The sequence below is a fragment of the Pyrus communis genome, chromosome 13, assembly GCF_963583255.1.
Source record: "Pyrus communis chromosome 13, drPyrComm1.1, whole genome shotgun sequence".
Lineage (NCBI taxonomy): Eukaryota > Viridiplantae > Streptophyta > Magnoliopsida > Rosales > Rosaceae > Pyrus > Pyrus communis.
The window spans coordinates 1,616,955-1,635,415 of record NC_084815.1 but is presented as its reverse complement, the minus strand read 5'-3'; the positions used below and the strand labels follow the sequence as shown (position 1 = coordinate 1,635,415).

At 41.1% G+C, this 18,461-nt stretch overlaps 3 protein-coding genes across 3 annotated transcripts; 1 reads left to right on the top strand and 2 right to left on the bottom strand.

The window, feature by feature from the left end:
• Nucleotides 1-195: 195 nt before the first annotated feature.
• Nucleotides 196-4,223, bottom strand: LOC137713695 (uncharacterized). The gene is made up of 6 exons (XM_068453032.1): nt 3,712-4,223; nt 2,652-2,849; nt 2,483-2,560; nt 1,755-1,820; nt 1,481-1,546; nt 196-1,399 (listed from the first exon to the last, which is right to left on the bottom strand). Exons 1-6 carry the CDS (start codon nt 4,051-4,053, stop codon nt 503-505), a joined length of 1,647 nt encoding a protein of 548 aa, XP_068309133.1. The 5' UTR covers nt 4,054-4,223; the 3' UTR covers nt 196-502.
• Nucleotides 4,224-6,476: 2,253 nt separating this feature from the next.
• LOC137713329 (histidine-containing phosphotransfer protein 1-like) lies at nt 6,477-7,431 on the top strand. The gene is made up of 4 exons (XM_068452613.1): nt 6,477-6,536; nt 6,759-6,889; nt 7,014-7,079; nt 7,356-7,431. Exons 1-4 carry the CDS (start codon nt 6,477-6,479, stop codon nt 7,429-7,431), a joined length of 333 nt encoding a protein of 110 aa, XP_068308714.1.
• A 1,606-nt stretch (nt 7,432-9,037) lies between these two features.
• LOC137712794 (IQ domain-containing protein IQM3-like) lies at nt 9,038-12,127 on the bottom strand. The gene is made up of 9 exons (XM_068451956.1): nt 11,685-12,127; nt 11,449-11,557; nt 11,047-11,112; nt 10,834-10,922; nt 10,645-10,732; nt 10,394-10,540; nt 10,216-10,308; nt 9,968-10,069; nt 9,038-9,799 (listed from the first exon to the last, which is right to left on the bottom strand). Exons 1-9 carry the CDS (start codon nt 11,969-11,971, stop codon nt 9,272-9,274), a joined length of 1,509 nt encoding a protein of 502 aa, XP_068308057.1. The 5' UTR covers nt 11,972-12,127; the 3' UTR covers nt 9,038-9,271.
• Nucleotides 12,128-18,461: the final 6,334 nt, after the last annotated feature.

The following is an 18,461-nucleotide window of genomic DNA, read 5'->3' as shown; positions in this document are numbered from 1 at the left end:
TAGTTTTTGCTTCTAGTGCCAGCATTTGGTAGCTCTTTTTTCCTAGACATCTCGATTTCATAGACATACTGTTCATATGTGACTAACAGTCGGCACTCGTGTCCGCAAACGTCCATGCACAAAGTTGGCCCACGCATGGCCTGGATCGTTACGGCAACCAACGAAAGTTAAAAACAGAAATTTTCCGAATGAAATAGAATCAAGTATCCGGGTATTTATTAGTGTACATGTTACAGAGAGTTCAAACAGAACTACAGCAAGGATGGCGGAGCTGGATGAACCAACATCTCACGCTCAAACCATTCGAATTACGTAAACAACATATAAAATACAAGCAAAAGCCTTGAAGATGTACCTAAGTTACAGGCCACATCTTTTCATGTCAACCTCGGCAACTTTCCGTATAATTAAAGTTAGGTGATGTGCTCTAGACTCGAATCTCCAAGGAGTCCCCCTAAATTTAAAGGACCCGCATGAAGACTAGGAGAGTATACATCCAAGCTCAGCACTGTGTTCGACACTGCCGGCCATGAAGGTTCTTCAGCTTCGTGAGTTTTTTCCTCCTCTTTCTCGCTTCAGCTGCAGCAATCGCATCCGCGAGTTTCCCAGTAGGGTAGATGATTGGTTCGCTGTTCTTCTCTGGCAAGTTCTTCTCTGGCAAGGCAGAGAACTTGTGATAAGAGTTGTCGACCGTTACAGTGTAATCTGGTTCAAATCCGTTCTCATGCTTGATACAAGAAGCAACTCCGGCATGGTTGAGTGATGATGGAGAAACGAATATTTCCTTACAACCATTTTCTTTCGGGTGAGGTCCTGTGTGCTGATCACCTTCATCCAGAGGAAACTGAGCTGGGGTCTCGTTAAGGTCATGTGAAGGTCTGCCTTCAATTGAAGCGGAATCTTCTGTTTTTAATCTGACAGGGAGAGACGGCTGGTGGTTGTCTAACTGCGTAGCAGCTCTTGAAGATGAACTAGAGCTGTACTGGTTATTAAAAGAAGTTTCTTCTTGTTTATTATTCAGGCACAAGGAGGACTGGGGTTGGAGTCCATTCCCATTATCAAAATGAGGGATGAACCAAGGACACGGAAATACATATAAAGGAGTTCTCGCTCCATTGATGTTTGGGGGGTTTTCTTGATCAAGAGAAGACTCAGCTGTACCATTAGCCGGCAATGAGATGTTTGACAGAACAGCTGTTGGATTTTGTAGTACGTGCTGCACCTGAATAGAATTTGGGGATTGAATGATAGGAGGCCAGAAAAGTGGTGTAAACGGTGGGCGATTAAACAAGAAGAATGGGGAATTTGTAGGCGAAGATGGAGGTATCTGCATCTGCACATAGGCTGACATATTTTTGGCCGGCGCTTCCTGATCCTCTGCCTTTATCACTTTAGCCATCTGCAGAATGAGAGAGCATGTCAAGCAAGTGATACCTTATTAAGATAAGAGAGCTCTTCAAAGTGTCAGGCATATCTTTACCTGAACTTTCAAGTGCTTATTTGTTTTCTCCAAGGACTGGAACTCCTTTACCGCTAACTCCTTTTTCTTTGGATTTAAAATGTCACCACAGATGTGAATAAAGTTAGTACTGCCATGGATAGTCAAGCTCTGGACTCGAATATACCAACCAATGGTTATAAATATTAAAAAATACGTGAGAGAGGGAGGGGGAGTGAGAGAGAGACAGCGGGGGACAGAGACAGAGTTCAAAGCAAAGCAAGTTTACAAAATTTCGTTTGGGACTAATGCCTACCCTTTTCAGATTTTCATTCTCCAATGCCAGATCGGCAGCTTTTCTGGTTAACTCCTCACATAGAGCCTGAAGAACAAGCAAAGATGAATGGTTTGCTAAAGTATAAATGCATGCTAGCCAACAAAGCAATCTGCACGGGACACATATCATGCAATTTGAGAATAAGAAACATAATTGATCAACATCTATTTTTTCCTTTGAAAAGACCAGTGCACCTTGTAATGCATTTAATTTACTGCCACAATGGCACATGTTATACTGTCATATTATGGCTACAAACTTCAGTCGAACAGCAACTACAATTCAAAATATTTAAACAGATTCATGTCATTAGTTATTCCTGAGACTAGAAAATGCAAGGAGGCCGTCTATGGCTACAAATGATTAGTTCATAAAGGAAAGGGAAAAAAACCAGTTGGGGATCCCAAAGCACAAATTAATTAGATACCCTTAAGTTCAAGAAACAGACAACGTACTATCTCTGGATCTCAGGACAGGACTAGATACATCGCAGACTAGACACCCTAATGGTTCTGTAGGTGTAGGGTACAAGTACAACCGTACAAGTGTTCTTCGAAACTAGTCCTGTCGTCTACCTCGTCGTCTACCTAAAGCCTTGCCAATACAAAGCTCTGTTCCCCTTGCTATTTCATTACCACACAAACTTCATTTTTCGAAAAAAGAACTAGAAGAAAGATATATTAAACTAGCAGAGTAAAGCGGCCTACCTGCCGTCGACGAATTGTTTGCCTAGCTGACTCTCGGTTTGCCATTATTCTGCGTATCCTCCGCTCGTCCTTTTCCTCCTAAACAGGGAAAATATTAACTATCACTAAAAAGAGAAATGTAATCACAGAACATCGCTGTACATGGAAGAAGTTTAAAGGTTGTCAGTACCTCAGTTAAATTCCGCCTTGACTTGCTGCAAGTAAATGATGGGTAAATTGTAGTGCATATAGGACTTGGCTTATTTATTTCTGTATCATGCTCAGCCTTCACAACCTTTTCACTCAGAACCTGCTCAGTCTTCACTGGTTCTGTAAGGACATTTGTGCATACCGTTTCACATTGCTGCAAACCTGTCACCGCTTGATCCTGATATAGACAAAAATATTTCTCAAGTCCTGCAGAAAATAGTGCGATTTGGTGACAGTTAAGCATTCGCATCATCATGTAACAGATTACCGCGCCCTCCCCCTCTATAAACTGGTGTCGCTAACTATATTTAGACAAATCCAGATGGTGATATTATGTGCAAATTTGAAAAACGATTCTAGCTAAGCCAGCCCTGGACTCGGCCCCATTACAATGTACGTCCAGTGTAACAGATTACCCCACCCTCCCCCCAAGGTTAAATTGGTGTGGATAACTATATTTTAGACAAATCCAAATGGGGATGTGTTATGCAAATTGAAAAACGATTCTAGCTAAATCAGTATGGACTCGGCCCCATTACAATGCACGTACTAACATTAAATTCCGGCCATATGTGAACTATTTATGCGGTGACTGAACTCGCAAAACTCGCATTTGAATCAAGCCATCATCAATGGGCAGAAACTACAATTTACTTTGACATAAACAAAATGGGAATCCTTCCCCGAAAAAGGGTTTATCCTATTTTCAAAACCTGTTACTATTTCTGTACAAGGAATCAAACTTTAATCCCTCAACAGTGACAATAACATCATACAAACCCCATAAAGTTGTTTAACTTTATTTTCTCTGTAACTCGTCATGGATAAGTCGCTATTCTTCCCTAAAAGTCCATTATTTCCCAGAATCTTTGAATTTTTCCAATTCAAGTTAAAATACCAATTTCACCCAATACAAAAACCACCATTCCCTTTCTCTTTCAACACCTCCTTTCTCAAAACAATAATTTAAATCAAAATAAATGATAATTTCAAACACACACACACACACATATATATATAAGCCAAAAAGCCAAACGAACCTGAGGGAGAAGATCCGGACATGTGGGAGGCGGGTCAAGCGGGTTCAAACCCGACCGACTCGGCGGAGACTCGCTCTTGACTCGCTTCCTCGCTCGCTTCCCTTTCTGCCCCCAATGCCCAGCCGATTCAGCGCCGCTACTCTCGCGCATAGCCAAAAATGCCAAATCCGCCAGCGCCTCCGCCGCCTCGAGCTCCTCCTTCACCATCCGATCCGCTCCGCCGCTTCCGCCAACCCCACCGCTCGTCGACGACGAATAAGAACCGGAATCAGGCAACAACGACTGCCCCGCCGCCGTGGACCCTGTCGAGCTCGAAAACGACCGCCTCTCGGAAGACACCATCGCTTCCCTCTCTCATAAAACACAAAAGCAAAACCGCACGCAGGCGAAGTGTTCGATTATTTGCGTCACTAAGAGTTCGTACTTGCTTCTTCAGCACACGTTACGTTAAGCTACTGAAGCGACATAGCTGTAGAGAGAGAAAGTAGAGCGAGAGAGTGAGAGAGAGACAGAGAGAGAGAGAGAGAGAGAGAGAGAGAGAGGGTTACTGCCTTACTGGTACAAAAGCAAAAGGGTTGCGAGAGAGTGCCACTTGTCGAGCCACCTCAGGCCACGACGCCCTAGCTAAATCGGCCTCCATATATCTCTGCGCGCCACGTCTCCCTTTTCATACGATTACGCGGGTGTGGGCTCGCACGTGGGAGGCATCGCACACGTGGCCCGGCGGTTGTTTTACACGTGGAGTTTTCGACTACTTTGCACTTTCTGGATGAGGTGGTGGAATCGGAAGGTGGATTTTTTTTTTTTATCCGCGCGGTGAAACGCGTGGGGGACATAAGAGGTCACAGTTGTCACCGTTGGGTCCCAGTGCGTGGTTGTTGCCTTTTGGTTTTGTGGGTCTCCTTGGTCCTTATGATTTGAGTTGACTGCCTGTTTTCACGTAGCATTAATTTTGCTGCTAAAATTTGAGATTATTTGTCTGTAATCTCGTATTTAACAGTAATTGTGATTTAAATTTGATTGTGTAAATCAGAAATAAAGATTATGTTGGAAAAACAATGCTCGGTTAAGGTCCTCAAAATTAAGAGTTGTAAGGACCTCTTTCAAGTTGATTTCCAATCTTAGGAGTGGTGATTCATTTGCCACACATCCCACTTGGAACAATCAACTCCTCCTTATCAAATTTAAGGAGTGAGCGAATTCGACAAACTTCATAATTCTATTTATATTCAAAAACTTTTAAGTCTTGAAAGCAAAGATATTACTAGTCATTTCTTGCTTCTGGCATAAGGATCAACTTCTGGTGATTAAAACGTTCTTCAAGAGCGACCCAAAGAGCTCAAGTTCCTCTTCACCGAGGTATTTCATCCTCTTTATATAGTTGTGCTCTACATTAAGTCTTTCTATCCAGTAGGAAGATCTAGGACTAGAGTATGTCATACACAGTTAGATGATCATCTGCATGTTCACCTATTTTTGCGCGCACACAGTTTTTTTTATCATGAGTAGTTGATATTTTATTATTTTCTCTTAAATCTAATTCATATGGAACATGTTAAATTCCATATGCATTTTCCATAAAATATCAACTACTCATGATAAAAAAACTGTGTGCGCGCAAAAATAGGTGAACATGCAGACGATCATCTAACTGTGTATGACATAGTCAAGTCTTAGATCTTCCTACTAGATATAATGAGGTATTTCATATGCAGTGCATGATGCATGTGTCTTCAAACTCATAGTAGTGGCCTTCTCATCTTCGCCAACCGAATTTTCAGCTTCAATGGTGGCTCTTAGCTTCTTTGCAATCAAATAGAGTTTCACGTCTTGCACCCATTTCAAGTAGTTTCTTCCAAAGACTTCCAAGGCAGGTGAAGGTTCGAAATTTCGCTAAAAGGGATGGAAAAGGTCGTGGTTTGTGCTATGGAATAGTAAAATGGACATAAGCAGTTAAGCACCAAGGTTTAGGACATTCTGGTTCAAAGACATAGTTTGGTTCAATTAATAGCAAGTAATGGCTTGGCTCCATGTAGCTCAAATGCGATTAGGATCTATATTTCCTTTTCTTTTCTTTTTTTGTCAGTTCTCTCACATAATTCAACACAAAAAATATATAATAATCGATCAATCAAAGCAAGATATGTAATTCGTAAAATAAATAGCAAGTAATGCTTCATGGTGAATCAAGCAGCTTAGGTTTATTTTTTTAATTTACTGAAATTGTTAATGGGGCTTGGGCCGTTTTAGTTGGTCCAACTCAGGTCCATTCAAAGCCCAACCCAACCTCAACTCAAATGAACGCCCAAAGCAAAATTTCTATTTTTGTAGAAATTTTGTTAGTCTTCTTTTTGCCCGTACTCACAATTCTTCCATGTCCATTCAAACAGTACAAAATCTTTGTACTCACGAAAATCACAAAGTAAACTGTGCAGTGTGTACAAGCGTGAACAACATCTTTGCGGCCATAGAACTGCCCACCAAATCTATGTCGATACTCATGGTGCAACGTTTCCAACGCCTCTAATCATTGGTTTTATGCAGTTAAACTCGTTCACAAGCTCTAGTTATTCCGAGAATTTTTTTGACGAAACTAGTTACTAGAAGACTGTTAGGTTCCTTATTAACTGATCTTGACTTGGACTATACCGAAATCGTTTCACAAAGTAAGAATTTAAATGGTCGTTTCATTGTTTACTACCTCGAATCTCTGTTTTTCAATTAGGGTTTGTTTTTGTTTTTCAGATTCCAAGATTGTGATTAACATGGCGTTACCTGAACTCAAGGCACAAATCAAAATTTTAATCCAATCCATGCTTCATGAGGTAATTAACTCTTTATTCTCGTTCTTTTGGTTAGGGTAATTACGCAAACTGGTATTAGGCCATTTTTTTCTCTCTTTTTTTTTTTTTATACGGGGACGTCGGGAAGAGGGATATTCGAATACAAAACCTTGGTGTATGAGTGAACGTTCTTAACCATCTACAAACCCTTGCTATAAAGGTATACGTGATATGTACTGGGTTTTCAATATTTCTTTTGTACAGGGTATGTTGGATTACCAGTTTACTCAACTACAAGAGTTGCAAAATTCAAGCAATCCCAATTTTGTTGCTGAAATAATCAAGTTGTTTTGTGACAACACAAAAAAGGTTATAACAGAGTTGGAGCAATATTTGTAATAACCTAAAAAACTCAGACTCTCGGATGCAATTATATTCATTTTTTGTGTAGAGATTTTGATCCATTATCCAACTTTTGGATTTTGGGGTTTATGTATTTAAGTTATGAATTGTTTGCAGATGTGAAGATGTTGACTTTTGCAAGTTGACTCCTTTTGTTCTTCAACTCCAAGGAAGTAGCTCTAGGTACGATGCTAACTGCTTCTCCTTGATTATTATACATTTGGGATTACTTCGAAACGGATAAAAGTTTTCGGACAACTAAATTTTGACTGTGTTTGATATAAAAACTTAAAAACATTTATAGTAAGTGCTTACGAACGAGCTCTATACCTCGCTCCCCATTGCTTACGTGCTTCTCCATAAGCACTTTTAACTTCTGTCACGAATGCTACCAAAACTGCTGTGGCTATCATGGAGCGTTGCGCATACCTCACTTTTGCTTTACTTTTGGCCTTGCAGCATTGGCGCACGGCAAATAACACTAGCTTGTGCTGATCTTAGCCAGGCTTCTGCTGACAAAAACAAGGAAGGGTGAGAAAATCTTATGGGTAATTAACCGGTTGTATACAATTATGTTAGTATTTTTCGTTATGTGATTAATTATATGAGGTAAGATGTGATAGAGTGCTAACAGCATTGTTAGGTAATGTTTTTACGACGCTCTCACAAAATTCTTTTTTGAACTTGGTTACAGTACATTTATTTACTTAATACATTCACTATCTGCCGGCCATATCCAACATTAATGTCTTAAACATTCCATATAATAAAACTTAGAAATGGTGTGTAAATAATAGTTTTAGATTTCTGTCCTTGTGCAATAGATTTTTGTCCTTTTCAGGTGCCCACATGCCTTGAGGAGAATCACACATTATTACATAGAATTAGACCACAAGTTTCAAACTCTAATACAGGTAATGCATTTCATGTACTGTCACTTTCACTTTATATCTAAATAGCCTACGTGAAGGAAAAAAAAAGAATGAGATTTATTTTGTATTATTTTAAATATTATTATCAGGAGGCGGGGTAAGGCTTTAAACAAGAATAAGGCTGCATAAGATGGTTGTTCCCTCCCTCCCCCTCCCCCCGCCTTCTCACAATTTGACTCTGGCAATGCGGAGAGCCTTATTAGTTAGAGGTTATCCTTTATTGTTATCAAGGTGAGGGGAAAGCGTTCAAATTATTGCAATGATTTAGAGGAGGAGGGGAAAGTGTCGATGCATGGGTAAAAATTGTACAATCTATCCATTAAGATATTCAACCACTAACGTCCTTTTAAGCAAAAAAAACTGGTCAAATAAGCGCTACACAAAAAACAAAAGCTGACTCGTGGTAGGACTGAGAACTGGTGTTATGTTGGGGTCATAACTTTGAGATTGCTTTTTCATTTTAAAAAGATGGAAACCATACTTTCAGACTTTCAGTGATCCCAAACTAATGGGGTGCAAAGATTAATTAAACCATAATTTGTTATCATCTACACTTTTAAGTATTGTATATTAACATTTTCCTCACCCTTGGGTTGTGCAGCTGGAGAAGAGCATCCTTGACATTGAAACCATACACCAAAAGATTTGATTTTATGAGGAGTAATTTGGTGTTATCAAATGAAGATTTTGTTTTTAAGATTAGAGCTTTTATAAGATTAATTCTTTATTTCCTTGTGTAGTATCTGAATTTTATTTAATTTGTTTATTTTTGACAAACGATATGATAATTTAACTAAATTCATCTAAAAATTCTGAATTACACGGAAGAAAAAGAAGAATTTGGGAGATTCAAATTTAAGTGCAGAAAGTAGAGCACACTGCTTTAGTTAACTAAACCAGATATATGTACCTCGGAATTTTAAGTTGGGTAAAATTTTGTAGAAAAAGAAAAATCATCAGTCAAGGTTGACAAATGATGGGATGCCTCAAATCTCCTTTATGTTTAATTTAGAGCATTCATTATCAGGCTTGCATTAGGTCCTTTAATTGATTGGAAGGACATACGTGGGCCCTGTGGCCTCTTTTGAGCACTAATCTTAAGCATTCTTGATCATTGAAGCCTATGTTAATCTAAACATTCCTGGGGCACAAAAGTGATGAGTTTCTCAAACGTCAAGGACATTACCAGATAAAAAATCCGAAACAAAATATCGAACTTCACCCAGTTACAGGTTACTTGTCACTACAACGAACTAAACAGAAACAGCAGTGACTCCATGAAAACATGACTAAGTAAGAAGAAAATGCTCCTAACGATTAATGTCAAAAATTTAAGTTTGACAGGAAGTTGACGATCTATACTACATTCTCTAAAACATCCATTAGAGATGGTGCATAAAACTGATGATGATGATTGGTGCAGTTCAATCACCAGATGACTGTCTAATCAACGTTATTGACATCCATGGTGGAATTCGATGTATGTGATGTGAAACCAGATGTTGGTGATGTGAGATTCGATGTAGGTGATGTGAAACCACCGAACCGCCTGTAGGATGGCGTTGGGGGAGATCTCGGAGATAGGTTAACAAACTCTAAGGCCTGCGTTCTCAGCTCTACCGGATAGTCAGCAACACAACCGATTCTCGGGCCAGCTCCTGTTGACCACTTGAGGGATAGCTGATGCCCGAGTTGGTATGATTTCACTGAGGTCTTGGAGTTGATCCTTAGCAGTATCTTATTCTGAGGGACCTCAGTTCTTGGACTATGAAGACCACCGGATAAAGTCCTCTTGTACTCAGTTTTGGGTTCCGCTTGTGGAAGTTCAGTGGATTCTGCGGATTGGGTTTTCTCCACTTCTTCTGGAATCTCCGGTTGAGGAGTTTCAAAGTTGGTTGGCATTCTAAATGTACTCCCACCATTAGACTTGCCACCATCATAGCTATCAGAATCGTCAGTGGCCTTGTGTATCTGGGGAACAAGAGAGTTTAACACCATTAGCCAAATGCAGATTAACGAAAACATGGAACAACAAAACTCCCAATGAAGTGTCACCAATTCGTGGTAATCCTAGTTTTATTTTCCAGGTTGCTAATTTGGAATAAAAGCGCTAAAAGAACCATACGTTTTATCAATTACCTGAACTTCGTCAAGGTTCACCCCATTATCCTTGAGAACTGATAAAAAGGTATCAAGCCTTTCATCTGTTGGCCGGTAATGCCCGCTATATGCAGAGATTGACTGCAAAATCAACGATATAAGGATCAGATGCTATAAATCCAACATACTCAGTCAGTACTTTAATAAGGCACCACCAAAATATTGCTTGTGCATGTTAAGTTTGTTTTTGTGCTAAAGGATCAAAGATAACAGCTATAAAACAGTACCTTCAGAATTCCATTCTCTGCCTCTAGCCTTCCAGCGGCTATCGTTGCTCCTCCAGCCAAGAAGCTAGAATGATGGAAAACCCCTTTCTTTTTCTGAAAGGATCAACAATGTGTTAGCTATTTTCTGGATAACAACAGAAAATCAGAAACACGGGCATCTTATGTTTTCGATTCTTACAACGCCAGCATAGAGTCTCTTAGAGGTGCTCATAACGAATATCCACTTAGCTCCCGGAGATCCATCCTTTGTATGAAGAAGCTCTCCAGTTTGCGAGTGAATAAGTTTCCCTTCCTCGACAATGTATTCATAATGCACTCTCTCTTGCTAAAATTCATCAACAATATCCACAACCACAAAAAGGGTTAAAAGAAAGATCACAAAATTTCATAAAATCATGTAAAGTTGAATTGATTCATAGAAGCACATACAGGTCCAAGATACTTGATGCATTGTTGCCGAAGCTTCAATCTCGGGCATTCTTTTAGCTCAAGCTCTTTTCCATCTCCTACATCCAACCTGCAAGGAAAAAAAAAAAAAAAACCAGAGCAAAAATCAAACTTTAATCAAGTGATTAAACAAATTAACTTGAAGAAGACAAAAATGGTAACTTTTCATACCAGTAAAAAAATGGCTGACCAGCATCTGCTTTAGACCACTCTTCATAATACACATGCAAGCTATGCCCATACCTATGCCTCGGATCAATCTGGATTTTACCCACCCAAAATTTCATTCAGTAAAAACAACGACAAGAAATTGATTATGTTGATTAACAAAAGTTAAATTTTTATTAAAAAAATCCAGAGAAATCATTTAATAAAAATAATTACAGCTTCAATCCAATGCTGAAAAGCCAATTTCTGTGCTTTGGCGTCTTTGGATAGCCCCTTGCCCACCTGCCAAAAGTCCAAAATTTTATTTAGACTCCATTTCATATTTTTACCATACAATCCACCTAAATTCGTTAATATAAGTGACTTTCGCACACCATTTTATACGTTTTTTTTATATTAAGAATCAAGTGACAAAGTAAACATAAGAGTGCGCTCTGCAAAAAATCATTTCCTACTAATAATCAAGAGACAAAAGTAAACATAGGAGTGCACTCTGAGAAATCTTTTCCGATACGAAAAACAGTAACTACACACAAATTATATTTCTTTTTCGATCCAAACCCAGAAATTAAAACATAATTGTTCAAAAACATACCTAAAAAATAAAATAAATTTTACCTTAGAAGCATTCTTGCCGACACGGTTCCAACGTTTAGCCACAGATTCGCCGTGATCAAAGAACGAAATCGTGCTGCGGTTCAATCTCCACGAATCTATCGCTTGCCACCTTCAATCCGTAAAACACCCCTCATTTTTCAGTTAATTTCATAAATTTGTGTGTTCGTGTTACCACTGAATACCGAACTGTTAAAAAAAGTAGAGAAAGCACGGAGATTCGGTACAGTTTCACTCACCAGTATTCTTCAACGACGACGGCGGAGTCGGCTAATCTGCGCCGGGTGCGGTAACTCCGATACAGCTTCTGAACCTTCACCGCCGCAGTCGACTCCGACCACTCGCCCACCGGCGCAACCGTGTCACTCGCTGGCGCCCCGTGAAGCACTTCGGGGGCCAAGCATTTCGGGCCAACGCCAGACATTTCGGAGCTGCGGAAGTCGCGGGAACCGAGGGCGGTGACGGAGTAAGAAAACGGAGGATTGTCGAAGGTTGGGAGGGTTTGTGTCTGAGTTTCCATCTTCATTTTTTCGATAAGAGAGAGTCGAAAATATGGTCGGAGTTCGGAGAGTTCAATGAATTTTATATGGGGGAAATGGAGGTGTGGGGGTGGTTTTACCGGGAAACTTACCGGTCAACTTTAATGCATTTACTAAACGTCTGGGTTTTTGGGAGTGAGAGGCTGCGTGGCACGCGCTTGGAGTGCAGATCGGGCACTGTACACAGTAGTATATCAAGTGTTTTTATGTAAATAGTGAAAATTTTTATGTTTTTAAGTTATGAACTTTTTAGCACATATATCTTACTATTTATATAGTGATACATGGTATATCACTTCATATGACGAGAAAAACTTGTGTGGGGCTTTGCTTGCCACTGAATTTTGCTAAGTGACACTACAATCCAATTAAAACTTGCCACATGGCAAGTCTTAAATATTATCTTTTATCATTCTTTTATATTTAAAATTCTCATAATTATTTTTCCTACTAATTAATATACATCATGAGATTAATTTGATGTATATTTTTCTTCTCCCCCTCCCTCTTTTTCTTCCCAAATTTTCCCTTTTGGTACTTTTATGTTTTGCTGTAGAAGTCTTCAGTTTCTTCTCTCTCTCCCACTTCTACCATCATGTTAAAGATGGATAATCAGCCAAAATAGTTGTACTTCAACCAAAATAAAGTGAAGGATAACCAATAAATTGTGAAAAGATCAACTCGATTGTATGGAGTGAGTCTGCAAGATTGTATTTAGAGTTTGCTCCAAAATATTCTAATCCTTTATAGGAAAAACATAAACACGCAAATTACAACTCAGGAATATATAAAACAGGACGAGTTGTTGGGCAATGAAATTGTGCTTATAATTGAAAAAAAAAAAAATTAATAAACAGCTTTTGTAAAAAAAAAAAAAAAAAAAAAAAAAAAAAAAGAAAAGAAAAAAACGAAAAAAAGAAGTAAAGGTTTGGAGAAGATGACTTTGTTTTTGCCCCATATTCTTATGAAGAAAGGAAATAAAGAGGGGGAAGAAGACTGCACACGGCAGAGAAAACTGGGGAAGAAAAATAAGCGAGAATGAGAAGAGGAAAAAAAAATGAAAAAAAAGGAACAAACAAATTTCGTTAAACATCAAGCCTGTGTTAGAATATATATATATCACAGTTTTATTTCATTATAGATGGAGAAGATGGTTTAATTTGTTTTCCCATTATTCTTATGAAGGAAGGAAATGCACAGAGTGGGGAAGAAGCCGGCACTGGCAGAGAGAAAATTTGAGAAGAAAAAGGGAAGACAGAGGAGATCAGAGGAAAATTGAAATCTTAAATTAATCTTATATCAATTAATAGGAAATATAATTATGAAAGTTTTAAATATTAAAGAAAAATAATAAAAGATAATATTTAAGACTTGCCACGTTGCGAGTTTTGATTGGATTGTAGTGTCACTCAACAAAATCCAGTGGCAAGTAAAGCCCCACACAAGTTTTTCTCCCATATGACGGTCACACTGAAAAATCTCTCGAGATAGAGGCGAAATTCCGAATTTTTTCCTTTTTTTTGTTAAGATGATATTCTAAATTAATTTACTAGGAAAAGAAAGAAAGTTTGGACCTAAGACGCAATGGGCGAAGAGAAATGTTCTAATTATTAGGCAATCCACCACTTGATTTAGACATAAAGGAAACTAGACTGTAGACAATAATTGTCGGATGCTTTCTACATATTCTGATGCTCTCTACATATACTTTTTTACTTCACACATATTTTTCTCAATATTTGACTCGGTCAAATCGAATGAATTAAAAAGAATCAAAAGATAAAAATTAATAGTAGGTGTGTGAAATGTAAGAAACAAATGTGTGGATAGAACCACCTATAAAGAATATGGACAAAAAAATTTAGATAATCCTTTATTTCATTTGATGAAAATGTACGTGATGGTTTACTTGTGTCATGTGACATCCCGTCCTGGAAATATCAAACCGTACGTGTGAAATTACATGATTGCCCCTAGTTCGTTTTGTCTTGTTGTGGGTTGTTTTGTGTGGTGTGGCATGTGTTGGACCACACACACACACACACACACACACTCACACACACAGTCACTTTCCTTTTTCCTCTGTCTCTCCCGTCTCTCTCTCTTTCTCTTCTCTTCCACCTTTAACGTACGGACACACACCAAGAACCCTCAAACCTTAGCAGATCGAGGAAACCAGGGACACATTTGGATTTGTGAGGTCAAGGCGAGCACAGCCATACCATTTTCAGGTAAGGAAACTACCATTTTCACGTCGATTCGAAGTGGTCCGAATTGTGTACTGTTCATGCAAGTTTAATCTAGTTAGTTTTTGGACTTTTGAAGGTTGTAGTTGTGTTGGTGAGGTCCCAAGGAGCTTGGAAGTGCATCGTTGGACGGTTTTGGACGTTGGAACCAAGAACTGTAAGTTTGGCCGATTTTCCATGTTTTTGAAAAGTTTATTCCAGTTGTTTTTAGGCTCTAAAACTAGTCCAACGTGGTAGATGAGGTTTAGGGCTTCATTTTGGTATAAAATGTGTGAAAAATGGATGAAAAACGAAGGAGAAAAGTGAGTTTAAAGTTTTCCCAGTTTTCCGGCCAGTTTTCCGGTGACCGGAGTCCGGCGAGGGTGATCGAAGAAGAAGCAGGAATATTCCGTTAAGTTTAACGGAATATTCCTAACGGCAGGGGTTAAGTTTAACGGAATATTCCGTCAGTTTAACGGAATATTCCTAACGGCAGGGGTTAAGTTTAACGGAATATTCCGTCAGTTTAACGGAATATTCCTGACGGCGTCTGTTGACACCGTCAGTGTGCCTGGCACGTGGCCGCGCGTGGGGGCGCGTGGGTCCGTGCCTGTTCTGGCGCGTGGGGGCGCGTGCGGGGTCCAAAAATTATTTTAAAAATATGGTTGTGATCCTGAGGTTGTGTAGAGCACATTGGTATATTCATTTGTCCATTTTGAGCAATGTATGAGAAGTTATTACGAGAAATGGGTTATGTGCTTTAAAGTTAACGTTTTTATAGTTGTTTCGCATTTAGGTGACACGTACCCCGAGGACGAGCGTGCACACGCGAGACAGGGGGGCTACGACCCTTCTACATACCAGTGAGTGGGCTTTTGTTTTCCGTATATACCTATATACATTTATATTCCCAGAAATTGATTAAAAGGGTTATTTACATTATGCCATGCACTTTATTATTATCGTTTACGCATCATTGCATGCATTATTGTGGCATACATATACATATGCATATTGGGTGCTGTGGACGTACAGGTAAGTGCCAGGTAAGTGACATTCACGTTTATGTTTCAGTAGTGGTTTGAGATGCCTAGAGAGCTCATAACCTGCACCCCCGGTTTTAGTGCTCCCGCCCAGAGTAGGGCACATTCCTTCACGTGATGTTCACCTCCCGCACCACACGCTCAGCTTGGATCCAAGTTAGGTGCATAGGCCTGTCGTACATACCACATTAGGTGGTTCCGACTCGTAGGTGACTCGCGATTATTCGCACAGTCTTCACGTGATCGTAGCACTAGAGCGTATATATATGTTACACCCAGGCCTGTCGTACAGACCACCTTGAGTGGTTCCGACTCGTGGGCAGGTTCAATTATAGAATTGAAATTTGAGCTCTAGATGCAGCCGTACAGGTCACGTTAGGTGACTCCGGCTGCCAGATGTTATGATGTGATATGATGTATACCTGGGCACTTACATTCATTATGAGGCTTTGGCATGGCATATTCTCGAGCATGAATGGCATATTATGGAGCATGATTGGCATATCTACACATACGTTTATATGTTTATTTTCTGGGAAGTATACAGGTTTTACGGCGAGGGGCTAGAATGTATTTTGCTAAATGGTTTTCTAAGAACTTTGTTTTTGCCCACTCACGCTTTTGTTTTGCGCCCCTCCAGGTTCTAGTTGCTTAGCCATTGCGGTGGTTTCCCTTGAGAGCTTTCCGACGTTCTGACAGACACTCCACATTGTAGGGTCGCCTTCGGGCGTACTACTGTTGTCGTTTTTGTTTGGGCTGCTATAGACCTGCTCTGAAATTGTATCTCACTTACTAGCACTTATTTTAGTACTTTGTATGCTAGTTTCTAATTATTTGTACTTTTATATTACTACCCTATTAGCTTCCGCACGTGCACATGGCTACGTCACCTTCGTGTGACGGCCAGCACGCTTCAATCTCGGTCGGGGTGTGTCAGTTTGGTATCAGAGCTTAGGTTTGGCAGTCCTGTGTCTGTGTGAGTATTCTAATGGTTTTGGTGTCTTCTGTCAGAACTATGCCGCCTCGTCGGGAACCCCGTCGCTCTTCTGAGCCTAGTTTCCCCGATATTACTCAGTTGGGGGAAGCTTTTGCTACAGCCCTTCAGTCAGTGATGCGCCCTCCCCAGAGGACTCCTCTGGAGACTATGTACAATCTGAAGTTGGATAAGTTTAAGGGCAGTGAGGGGCACGAGGGCGCAGAGCGCTGGCTAGAACACTTAGAGAAGACCTTCCGTGTGCTGCATAATCAGGGGAACTTGCCTATGGAGAGGTGGGTCGAGACGACCTCGTGGTTTCTGGATACGGAGTCGGCAGCTTTGTGGGAGCAGGAGCTCCGTAGGTTGACTCCGGATCAGAGGATTGATTGGAATGTTTTTACGGATTTGTTCAGGAGGAGGTATGTGCCCCCTGAGTACATCGATAGAAAGAAGCAGGAGTTTACCGAACTGAAACAGCGGAAGATGTCAGCGAATGAGTACTACCGGAAGTTTACAGACTTGTCTCGTTATCACCCTGATGTCGCTGGTAATCCGGCGGAGATGCTCCGTCTTTTCCGTTTGGGCACCAGGAAGAAGTGGCGTTCTATGGCGTCTACTGTCCACAACGAGACTTACCGGGACTTCTATGAGATATTACTGAGGATCGAGGATTCTGAGAATATGTCGAGCGACACTGATGAAGAGAATGACAGCAACCAGAAGAAAGATGACAAAGGCAAAGGTCAGGTATCGCTCGGGCCCCGTCAGACTCAGAACTTCAAGAGGGGTGGTGCTAGCTCGAGTTCTTCGAGTGGTGGCTTCAGTGCCACTGGACAGGGCCGTGGAGGTAGATTTTCTGGTGGCGCTAGAGGCCAGAGGCAGGGCGATGGTGGTCGAGGCAGAGCCCCTATTTGCCGCAGGTGTAACAACCGGCATTTTGGTGAGTGTAGACGTGGTAGCAACGGCTGTTTCACATGTGGACAGGTGGGACATAGAGCGGCGAATTGTCCCCAGGGTCAACAGCAGCAGAAACCACAGCAGACCTTTATGCCGCCACCTACACCACTTCAGCAGATCCAGGGTCCTAGTAGTTACGGCCAGACGGGTCGAGGTGGTGCTTACCACTATCAGGGTGATGCTGTCCCTTATGCTCCGGGGCAGTATCAGCACCCTCAGGACCCCTATTCCTTGGGTGGCTATCCCCAGTATTCAGGCGGCTATATGCCGTATCCTCCAGCTCCAGCGGGTGGTTCTCAGTGGTATCAGGGAGGACAGTATCAGCAGGGGGAGATTGCCACTAGCAGTGCAGGGTCTTCGAGACAGTCGGGCTAGCCCAGTCAGGGGCGTGGTGCTCAGGGACGCGGCGTTCAGGCGAGCAGAGGCCGTGGCGGGCGTCAGCAGGGACAGGGGCGTCTTCACAATATTTCTCTGCAGGACGCTCAGAACAACCCGGACTTGATTATGGGTACGTTGAACATTCTTGGTTGTTTCGCTAGAGTCTTAATTGATTGTGGAGCTACGCATTCCGTAATTTCTCATACATTTGCTCAAGTGACGCAACCTCGCCCCACACCTCTAGGGTACGATTTAGAGTTCGCTATGCCTAGAGGAGAGAGATGTGTTGTAGATTGTGTGTACCCAGGGTGTCCAGTGATCGTAGAGGGTGTTGCTTTATCAGCCGATCTTATTCCGTTAGATATTGTGGATTTTGATGTGATTCTGGGCACGGATTGGTTGCACTTCTATCGTGCCAACATTGACTGTTACGGGAAAGTAGTCACGTTTCACCGACCTGGACTACCTGCGGTTACTTTCGTGGGTGAGCAGAGTGGGGTGAGACATGGTGTTATTTCGGCGCTGCGAGCGAAAAAGTTATTGTCTAAAGGTTGCCAGAGGTACCTAGCACATGTGGTGTTAGATGAGGCCGCTCCTGGTAGAGTTGAGGATGTGAGAGTGGTCAGACACTTTTCTGACGTTTTTCCGGAGGATTTGCCTGGTCTACCCCCAGATCGAGACGTAGAGTTCACCATTGAGTTACTTCCAGGTACTAATCCTATTTCTCTAACTCCTTATCGTATGGCTCCCGCAGAGTTAAGGGAATTGAAGGTTCAATTGCAGGAGTTAGTGGATAAGGGATTTATTCAGCCTAGTACTTCGCCTTGGGGCGCTCCAGTTCTGTTTGTGAGGAAGAAGGATGGAACTTTGAGGCTGTGCATCGACTACAGGCAATTGA